At 40.1% G+C, this 11,770-nt stretch overlaps 1 protein-coding gene across 1 annotated transcript; it reads left to right on the forward strand.

Annotated features, from left to right (window-relative positions):
- The first annotated feature begins 4,399 nt into the window (after window positions 1–4,399).
- Window positions 4,400–7,296, forward strand: or127-1 (odorant receptor, family E, subfamily 127, member 1). Its single transcript, XM_035385962.1, has 2 exons — window positions 4,400–4,431; window positions 5,241–7,296. The coding sequence occupies exon 2, from the start codon at window positions 5,276–5,278 to the stop codon at window positions 6,212–6,214; it is 939 nt and encodes a 312-aa protein (XP_035241853.1). The 5' UTR covers window positions 4,400–4,431; window positions 5,241–5,275; the 3' UTR covers window positions 6,215–7,296.
- The last annotated feature ends 4,474 nt before the right edge of the window (window positions 7,297–11,770 follow it).

An 11,770-nucleotide genomic window follows, 5' to 3' on the forward strand; every position in this document is an offset into this window, starting at 1 on the left:
TGATGGTAGATGCCTTTGAGCAAGACAGGAGGTTCCAGGAGGAGGTTGTTGCCAAAAAGAGAGCCAAACTGGCATTAATGAAGCGTCAGCTGGCTCTGGAGGAACTGGAATTTGCCAGATCTTAAATTTTAGTGCCTCATTTGCTGCCAGAGAACTATGGTAAGCTGGTCAATGTGCAATACTTTAAAATTCTACTGAATGTATAGCTGTCCACCTATCCATTATCTATAGCCGCTTATTCTGAGCAGGGTCGGGGGAGCCTATCCCAGCGTGCAATGGGCGAGAGGCAGGAATACACCCAGGACATTTGGCCAGTCCATCGCAGGGCACACACACCATTCACTCACACACTCATAGCTATGGGCAATTTAGAGCCTCCTACCTGCATGTATTTGGACTGTGGGAGGAAACCAGAGTACTTGGAAAAAAACCCACACGGACACGGGGAGAACATGCAAACTCCACACAGAAAGGCCCCAAGCCGAGATTCGAAACCACAACCTTCTTGCTGTGAGGCAACAGTTTTGCATCATTCAAATGCAAATAAGTATGAGAATGTTGCATTTTGGATGACATGCAAATCGTAATGACAAGGAAATTTAGAACTGTGCGTTTAGATGACAGTCGCATTGGCAGATATTGGATTCCTATGGTGAGGAAGAACTTGACTGGCCTGGATGAGATGTTGGATATCAGGTGTCCACATACTTTTGGCCATGTAGTGCATGTAGCAATTCTGACTGACAATCCATCCAACTAACATAGACCAGTATGTTTTTTTTCAACATCTCCACTGTCCAGTGGTTGGCCCAGGCCTGAATGCTGTGCACTGAATACATGTTTGTGCTATCAAAAGGCCATTCCTTCATCTTAATATATCTAATATTAATATTATATATTATATATATATTAATATATCTATAATAATAGTAATATATCTGACCGGCAGTTTGACTCAGTGTTATCTACAGCTGTATGCTAAGGGCGCTTGTAATTGCACACACCTCTAAGAATTGGCCTGAGGCTTCTAGGCCTGCTGTTTGTTATCAGGCCTGCAGTATGGGCCTTCCTTATGGCCTGCCAGTCTGCAGCTGAATACTAAGGGAGCCTGTACCTGCACACACCTCTAAGAACTGGCCTGAGGCTTCTAGGCCGTTATTACCACAGCCGTAGATCCCTGTCATTTATGAAAAATTAACTGCCAAGTGCTGATTTTGGGAGATTTGACCATTGAGTTTAATTTGTCTTTCTTTAATCAATTTCACAAATCTCTGAGAAAGTAAATGGAAATTTACTTTCTCAGAGAAAGTGTTATAGTGGATCTGTTGAACTAGCAAAGTGCAAAAACCAGGCCTGAACCAAAAAAAGCAAACGTGCATGTGCTTGTTACTTGGGGGTTCAGGCCTGGTTTTTGCTCTGTTCTTGCTCTTTTCTTCCACACTGTCAAGTGTCTCTGTGACCGTTTTCTGTAAGAAGTGATAACATAACATAACATAACATAACATAACATAATATAAAGTAAGACGAGAACAGGCCATTCAGGCCAACAATGCTCGTCTATTCCTACCACTGAACTGTACCTAATGCTTAGTTTACCTAAAAGCTAGATATACAAATATACAAATAAAACAGATTTGTTAATTAAAGCAAGTCAATGCCGTTTCTGTGTCTAATTTATGAATGGTTGGCTCTTTAACTGGGTGTTAAGTTCAGAAGCTGTGAGGACAAACACATCACATCACCTAATTAAGGACAGAAGTCTGGCATTTAAAACTGTTCCTGTTCTATGCCATGCCCCTGTAATCAGATATGTGGTTGTCGTGGAAACAGGCCAGTAAGGTTTTGAGAGCAGTCATGAAATCATGTAGTTGTAGATACATCAAGTTGTTTTAATTGCACATTTTATTCTTGCTAGATGCTGTTGTTCACCTTTATCAGTGTGAAAATTGCAGATCGGTGTGTGTGTGTGTGCAGATCAGCTCCTTTAAGTTGCACTACATATGTACACACATCAAGGGCACTAACGCAGAGTACATATTCATGGTATGCATATGTATGTGTGTGTGCACATGTTTGTGTGTGCATCCTGTTGTTCATGCATTTCTTTCCTCCATTTGTTTACTGTGTATTATCCACATACAATCTGTTTGAATAATTGCTCAATGTGAGTAAATGTTCCCTTACAGAGCGATACTGCAGATAAATTATTTGTGAAAAGTTCACCCTGTACAGTATGCAGGACATGGAAGCTGATCTGTGACCTTTCAACATGAACTGCATCATTCCAGGCCCTCTCCAGATGGAAAAAGAGAAATGCAGATGATAATGATGTAACTTCTCTCATCAAAGTGAGTGTGGCCTGAGCCTCCTCTCCAGCTCACAGGGAGCCCATATGAAGCACCCAGGGGTCAGAGTCCCCAGGCTGTCCAAAGGGAGGTCATTATTCCCTCTCTCTGAGACCCATCGCTCTCAGCTCCTCTCTCCATCCCCACTATAATCTACAGGGAGCTGCTGTTGTTCACTATGTCCTTTTGGTCTCAGGTGTGAAGGGCTCTAAATTGCTATCCAGGGAATGAACATGTACAGTGGACTAATGACCTCCTGTAATGTCTAATGACTAATGAATGATGGACTAATAAACATGTTTATCACTTAATTGGCTCTGTTTGCTGTTGACCCTCAGAGAGAGAGAGTCATCAGATCCATCTACCAAAGGGAGTAATCAGTTCATAGCTCCTTTTTAAAGAAAGGTTACATCACCTGGCTTTGGCCTTTTACTTGTATCTGTTCAAATGAATTAATAAGGTGAGAATAGAATTAGAGAAATGGAAGGATAGTAGTTAAGTTTCACACGTCTTCATGCAGAAAGTAAAAACCATTTTAATCATGGAAACACTCTTCGTTCACACAATGTAGAATTCACTATATATTATAAGCAAACAGTTCTAAATAATTACAATGGTTGAAATTAAACAAATTATACAAATATTATCATACTGATAAGCGTGGGGGAATAACTAGAAATTATACAAGTATTATCATACCGATAAGCGTGGGGGAATAACTAGAAATTATACAAGTATTATCATATCGATAAGTGCGGGGGAATAACTAGAAATTATACAAATATTATCATACCGATAAGCATGGGGGAATAACTAGAAATTGTACTGACATTATCATACGGAGAAGCGTGGGGGAATGACTAGAAATTTTACTGACATTATGTATGAGTATCAGATTGCAACCTGTAATAAAATATTTCCAAAAAATAAATTGATGAAAATCAAAATATGAGGCAAAAAAACCACACTTATAAGAATTAATAAACCAAAGCAATTATTCACAGATATGTTTCCAGAACGTATTGAATTGAATTTTTATTACAGTCATCTGTCTAATTTAAATATACATAATATGAATCTATTGGTCACTCATTACACTAATTTCACACACAGGGAAGCTTTCTGACAGTTGTTGCTGATTATTTTGGGGTCCTGTACTGGGGCGCCTGTCGTAAGCCACTACACACAACAGTGTAAACGGCTGTGGCCTATGTCTAAACTTCTTCCTTATCTGCTTGGATAATTTGTATGAAACTTGTCACCCAACAATCCCTTACCAATTTTGGTGCCGATTAGCCGCATGATGGAGCTATAATGGTCAGTTCAATTTGCAATTATTAAACAGTCATAACAATCAGTAGATGTCCCTCCTCACAAAGACCAAATCCGCCTCAAGGACCATAAGGCCAACATACAGGATTATCTATACCATCTATTACCATTTTAAATTCTCTGAAAACACTTAAAATGCTATTCCTCCAACAAAAACAGACTCATTCGCACTCACATTGCTTTTCTATTAGTTATGCCAAAAATGGCCAAATGATGATTCTATGAATTTGCACTGGGTGTGGCTGATCATAAATATGTTAATAATTGCAAAACCATTTAACATTATGTTATGCAATATACCAAGTTATGCAACTTGGTATGTGCATTCATTGGCAGGCATAGCCCAATCCAAACACATGGTGGCACAACAGAGATACAAATATGAAAAAAATATATTTTAAAATTCCCAAAAAAAATCACTGCTGCGTCAGATAGGTCCCTACGATGATATGAATGCCGGCTGTTTGTAAATTTTATGCGCAATCCTGTTCATGTGACTCGCATAAGGAAACAGCCGTGAACAAATACAAATTATAAAAAAAAAGTGATGAATGCCAAAATGTTCTGAGAAACGTTCTTACGTGCAGTTTGCGATCAAATGTGATCGTACGCATGTGTCGTAAATGAGGCCCACTGACAGTGGAAACCCTGTGGAGTTTGAGGGATTTCAGGCATATAAAACCTAAGGGCCATTCCAGTGACAGCACAGAATCCCACACAGAGGAGCACACTGGACCCCAGCACTCACAGGAAGGTAAAGCCAAATCATAGGAACCGTAATACTGCTTTGCTTTAATTTAAAATGTTAAAATATTACATGCCGTATCTGGGAGTTATTGTGATATATTTGCTTTTTCAGCTGTATGTATTTTGCAATCTGTGTAACAGCATTAATGTACATGGGGCTACTAAGAAATGCACAATTACTCTTTATTTGCTAAATTTAGTTTCTAAATTTGCAATTTATTTATTTATGTATTTATTTATTTGCTGAATTGGCAAACGTTTTTATTTGCTGAAATAATTGATTTCTACAATAATGGCAATTCGTCCAGGTCCTGAGGCAGCAATGCACACCCACACTATCGCATTACCACCACGATTTTCGTCTGTTGGTATGATGTTATTACCGTGAAATGGTAAGAACATCAGCAAAAAAAAGAAAAAGCAAATACAGATTCTCCTCGCTTGGATGAAACTTCAGGATCTTTGGTGGCACAGTATGTTCTTGATTATTTTTCTTTTCTTTCTTTGGACCATCATGGACTTCTCTGTACTGTATCTACTACAATGTTATTGTGTGTCAGGTAGTGCCGATATATTTTGGGGGATAGGCGCTCTGTTAGTGAATTTGTTTTAGTGTAATTGTTTAAGAGGAATTTTCAGACACACAGAAACACATCTGCAAGCCTCACATCCTTTTTTTAGTCTTTCCAGCGAATCCAGGAAAACAAGGTGGAACAATGTGGAATCCTAACCCTCTAGTCTTTAGTAATTACTCAGCATTATTCATATCATATAAAAATCTGAAGTAAGATTTAAAAGTTGTTTTGTGATCCCCAGGATTCACGTGGGGACGCTCAGCACCTGCAAGACAGATGGAAAATGGAACTTTCTCATCCCATTTTCACCTGTCTGTGTTCCAGGACTACGGGCACCTGAAATATGTTTTCTTTGTCTTAACGATCACACTGTACTTTGTAATCATATTATTCAATGTCATTATCGTTGTAGTTACAATCAGAAACAGAACACTGCACCAGCCCATGTACATCTTTATTTCTTGCCTGTCAATGAATTCCCTGTTTGGCACTTTGGGATTCTATCCAAGGCTCTTTTTTGATCTACTTTCTGTCATTCATACAATATCTCATCCCGCGTGTTTAATTCAAATTTTTGTCATTTACACCTACGCTATGTGTGAATTCACCATTTTAACTGTAATGGCATATGACAGGCATATTGCAATCTGTGACCCCTTGAAGTACAACAGTATAATGACTTTAAAGGTCACTGGCACATTGGTGGGGATTGCCACCATATACCCCATTATTTGTATGTGTGTAGTTGTTTCACTCACTGGCAGATTACCAATGTGCGGCAACAAAATAGCACGAGTGTACTGTGCAAACTGGTCGGTCGTCAGGCTATCTTGCATCGCCACAACGCTTAACAACATTGTAGGCTTTTTCATCACCGTAACTACAGTTTTTATACCATTGGGTTTTGTATTATATTCGTACATGAAAATTTTAGCTGTCTGTTATAAAAGCTCAAAGGAATTCAGGAAAAAAGCACTGCAAACATGTCTCCCTCACATAGTGACATTTGTCAATTACTCAATAACTATGTTTTGTGAGATCATCATAAGTCGATTTGAACTTGGGAATGAACTGCAGATACTGGCGATCCTTTTATCATTAGAATTTCTCATCATTCCCCCGGTTTTGAATCCCCTCATTTATGGTCTTAATTTGCCAGACATAAGAAAGAGAATTATTAATTTATTTCAAAAGAAAGTCATTACACTGACTTAATATTTACAGCAGGAGAAGCAATGAATAAGACACAATGCACATATTAGCCATTCCTTAGGTGCAACCTGGGCTACACCACAGTGTTACCTTTTAGATTTTGTCCATGAAATTGCTCATTTGCTTCCATTACAACATACAACTATCCAATTGTCATCTATTTTATAAGGCTGAGTCTTTACTGTACCTGTACACGTTTTTTTTTTTTTTTTTGTGCCATTTTTGTGTAATGAAAAAGAAACATTTCCCCAGTAGTTATTGCTATGTGAGGTGTCATTTATGGGGAATGTTTATTTGCTTTTGTACATTACTTGCGAATATCTTGCAGAGAGCAGAATGTTGCTTTGACACTGCATTTATTCATATGACTGAATAAAAAGAGAAGCGCACCCCTCATATTAATCTTCTTGATCTGTCACACCCACACACAGGTAGCCATCGATGACCAATACCCCAGGACCAGACTCCAGGAACTCTAAACATATGCAACAGCAACATCAGGTCCAATAAATTTATTTACCAACGTACACGCAGGGAGAGCATCTCAAGGCACAGTCCAAAAGAACTGAGAAAAGCTTACTGACACATTCACCTTCATGGCCCAACCGTTTGGCTGAAACATCATATGTGAGATTATGTGAGATTACTGCCCTATACACTGACAATTACACTACTCCTTGGGCAGTGAACCCTGCCGAATACCTCATCACCTCTCTACCCTTCCCGATGTCCAGTTAGATGCCTGCTAGTATGCCACAAGGTAGCTTGCTGTCATTGCTGTGAAGCAGTGGTGCATTGGATCCCAAACAATTTATAAAGAACAGATACAGTGTGTGCAATCAAGACATTCCAGTTCGGTCCTGTACGACTCCACCAGGCCGATTTTCCATCCCCCAGCGACAGTAGGCCTATTATAATCCACCCAGGCCTCACACTCACACCAGAAGGCCTGAGTTAGCCCAGCTGCCTGAGAGCCAACACGCCACATCAACACCTAAGCATTTGTACACGGTGATCACAGGGGCCTTGATGGGACAGATGAATTTTCAAATAGCAGTAACAGTTCAGTCTAATTCATAGGAATAGGGCAACTGTATATCAGCTCTACTGGAGTTCATAATAAAGAATATAAAAAGAAAAACATCAAGTGAAGTAATATTTTTTCAATTAAGTTCCATTTTGCTGAGTTTTTAAACCCACTTTACTCAACTCAAAGAAACCAATAATTAATTTTCCTCAGTCAATAAAAAACATCACATTTCTCTTTTAAAAAATGAGACTTTCAAGAAAGTGTGATTAATTGTCAGGGGTGGATCCATCCTTCAATTTTAACTCAAATGTTTTTTAATAGAAAAAGATACAATTCTCTATTATATTCTCTATAAGTAGCAGTTGGACAATAATTGGTATGTTCACAAATGCTCTAAAAGTCAAACGTCTTTTTTAACTGAAACCAAAGCTAACTGGTTACAACCAACGCTAAATTGCTTGTATATTCATCTTAGTTTTGAAAGACCCTGACCAATCACCTTTTAACTTCAAAGTTTTCAGTAAGCTATTAGAAAAGATGTGTGTTTACCTTTTCAGTCACAGTAATGTCAACCTCAACATGACCATATAAAGCAACCTATTTAGCAGTTACACTTCTCACAATTAGGCTACCTTTGTGATGAGTGCACACGTAAGGTTACCACTGTATTTAATATTACAAAGTAGCATACAATATCAAAAATAAGGCTCATTTAATGGCTTTCAGAAATGCCTCTCATACATTCTTTGCACTCACACAGGTCCCCATCTTTTTTCTTTTTTCTGTCAAAGTTGATAATTCTGGGACTGCTAATGGTCTATTCCGTAAAATGACCATAGTCATTATAACCTTTCTATTCAAACCTAACTTTCACTGAGGTGATATGTGATCTATATCTGACGTCTTTTTTTCACATTGGCACTATTTTTTTTTTTTTTTTTTTTTAACAATAAGCACAGAACCAATAAGTTCATAATAATATGAGTATGTTCTCGGTAGCCAGAATAAAAGAACAATAATATAACATATCACATAAATATGAATTACTTTATGCCTACCAAAATGTGTCAATGTTCGCAAGCTATCTAGCTACAGTAAATAGCTGGATCCATGAGATCCAAATTCAGGTGGACTGTATTCACACATTTAACCTGAAATAATGTACTTTTCTTCATTTAGACATCGGACACTTCACAGCAGATGCATAACAAAGGCAACAAATTGAGTTAAAACCCAACATCAAACAGCTTTCACCACCCTTACTACCACAGTTTGTTTTTCAATTAAACAGGTAGTAACACATATAACCCTGGGATCATTTGGGATACCATTATTTCAACAACAAAAAAAAGGCATGGGGCCCTGCTCTCGCATTGTAGAACGCAGGCATGCTCTAATCCTCTCGTGTGGCAGTTTAGTACATGTAGAATGACAGCGTGGCACTCTGGGTCACCGGCATTTTTGGTAATGTGCGACAGAATGGCCCGTGTCCAATATGAGCCAGCCGTCATGCAGTCCTACACCACTTCTGCTATTTGTATGTGAGAAATCCCACAACACATTCCCAAAGCGCAGAGGAACAGCTGTGTCCCATCCTCACTAATCCTATAATTATGAACAAACACCTCAGTCTCCACTGTTAGGAACCTGGTGATGGGAACTTTCCCAAGCTATCTTGTTTCACATGGCTGAAAGCAGCTCGTTTTTGTCACGAACACCATGAGTAGGAAGTACCAGAAAAGCCGACAAGCAGGACGAACAACTGTAGCTCTAGTGAGCTAAATATGCGAGAAAGACTGACACCACAGTACTATGTTGTAACACAAGATGTTTGAACTTTTTTATGTAAACAGAAATACTGAACTGTTCATTTCAATTTCATATTTGTGAGAACATAATTTTTCAGCTCAAACCCTTGATTTACATATGAAAAAATAAGTGCGCAATTCATACTTGTTTTGCATGTGACTAATTTATGAAATGATCTTAAATTTTGTCATCAACTTTCCTGACAATGTTATGGACATGAATATACAGAATAAAAATCCAGGTCTGATTGTTCAGGACAATGCAAACACATCTTCTTGTTGAAAGAAAGAAGGGTTCCATGTCTGACAATGATAAAAATCATAGCATCATAGCATCTAGTATACAATACCTACTTCCTGAGAGAACAATGAGCTAACACTGCAGAAATGATATGCCTGCACAAAAGTGTATGACACATGTAGGTGCACATAGGCTATATACACACAAATAATTATCCTCAAATCACATAATACATGACTTCATTACAAGATCATGACCAACGCGCAAAAATCAGCAAATATCCATTATCCATCAACTCATTCTCTGAAACTATTGAAATGACTAATATCAATCCAATTTTTTTTCCCAATATTTCTTTTCAAAAAATAAATTATTCAACATTATTTTTGCAGCTATTTTTTTATCAGGATTGCAGCACATTATGGTTCCTAAAAGTGGGACAAGTTCCAAAATGGACCCACGGCTCTGTTACCCAAACCTGACCCACATAAATTAATCTTCGAGGCACAAAGACCCATTCTGAAGTGGACACAAAGACAGTCAGAACCATTCTGAAGTGGACCCAAAGGCAGTCAGAACCATTCTGAAGTGGACCCAAAGACAGTCAGACCCATTCTGAAGTGGACCCAAAGGCAGTCAGAACCATTCTGAAGTGGACCCAAAGACAGTCAGACCCATTCCAAAGTGGACCCAAAGACAGTCAGACCCATTCCAAAGTGGACCCAAAGACAGTCAGACCCATTCCAAAGTGGACCCAAAGACAGTCAGACCCATTCCAAAGTGGACCCAAAGACAGTCAGACCCATTCCAAAGTGGACCCAAAGACAGTCAGACCCATTCCAAAGTGGACCCAAAGACAGTCAGAACCATTCCAAAGTGGACCCAAAGGTAGTCAGACCCATTCCAAAGTGGACCCAAAGGTAGTCAGACCCATTCCAAAGTGGACCCAAAGACAGTCAGACCCATTCCAAAGTGGACCCAAAGACAGTCAGACCCATTCCAAAGTGGACCCAAAGACAGTCAGACCCATTCCAAAGTGGACCCAAAGACAGTCAGACCCATTCCAAAGTGGACCCAAAGGCAGTCAGACCCATTCCAAAGTGGACCCAAAGGTAGTCAGACCCATTCCAAAGTGGACCCAAAGGTAGTCAGACCCATTCCAAAGTGGACCCAAAGATAGTTAGACCCATTCCAAAGTGGACCCAAAGGCAGTCAGAACCATTCCAAAGTGGACCCAAAGACAGTCAGACCCATTCCAAAGTGGACCCAAAGACAGTCAGACCCATTCCAAAGTGGACCCAAAGGCAGTCAGAACCATTCTGAAGTGGACCCAAAGGCAGTCAGAACCATTCTGAAGTGGACCCAAAGACAGTCAGACCCATTCCAAAGTGGACCCAAAGGTAGTCAGACCCATTCCAAAGTGGACCCAAAGGTAGTCAGACCCATTCCAAAGTGGACCCAAAGATAGTTAGACCCATTCCAAAGTGGACCCAAAGACAGTCAGACCCATTCCAAAGTGGACCCAAAGGCAGTCAGACCCATTCCAAAGTGGACCCAAAGACAGTCAGACCCATTCCAAAGTGGACCCAAAGACAGTCAGACCCATTCCAAAGTGGACCCAAAGACAGTCAGAACCATTCCAAAGTGGACCCAAAGGTAGTCAGACCCATTCCAAAGTGGACCCAAAGGTAGTCAGACCCATTCCAAAGTGGACCCAAAGACAGTCAGACCCATTCCAAAGTGGACCCAAAGACAGTCAGACCCATTCCAAAGTGGACCCAAAGACAGTCAGACCCATTCCAAAGTGGACCCAAAGACAGTCAGACCCATTCCAAAGTGGACCCAAAGACAGTCAGACCCATTCCAAAGTGGACCCAAAGGTAGTCAGACCCATTCCAAAGTGGACCCAAAGGTAGTCAGACCCATTCCAAAGTGGACCCAAAGATAGTTAGACCCATTCCAAAGTGGACCCAAAGGCAGTCAGAACCATTCCAAAGTGGACCCAAAGACAGTCAGACCCATTCCAAAGTGGACCCAAAGACAGTCAGACCCATTCCAAAGTGGACCCAAAGACAGTCAGAACCATTCTGAAGTGGACCCAAAGGCAGTCAGAACCATTCTGAAGTGGACCCAAAGGCAGTCAGAACCATTCTGAAGTGGACCCAAAGACAGTCAGACCCATTCCAAAGTGGACCCAAAGGTAGTCAGACCCATTCCAAAGTGGACCCAAAGGTAGTCAGACCCATTCCAAAGTGGACCCAAAGATAGTTAGACCCATTCCAAAGTGGACCCAAAGACAGTCAGACCCATTCCAAAGTGGACCCAAAGACAGTCAGACCCATTCCAAAGTGGACCCAAAGACAGTCAGACCCATTCCAAAGTGGACCCAAAGGCAGTCAGAACCATTCTGAAGTGGACCCAAAGGCAGTCAGAACCATTCCAAAGTGGACCCAAAGACAGTCAGAACCATTCCAAAGTGG

The sequence above is a fragment of the Anguilla anguilla genome, chromosome 12 (genome assembly GCF_013347855.1).
Source record: "Anguilla anguilla isolate fAngAng1 chromosome 12, fAngAng1.pri, whole genome shotgun sequence".
Taxonomy (NCBI): Eukaryota; Metazoa; Chordata; class Actinopteri; order Anguilliformes; family Anguillidae; genus Anguilla; species Anguilla anguilla.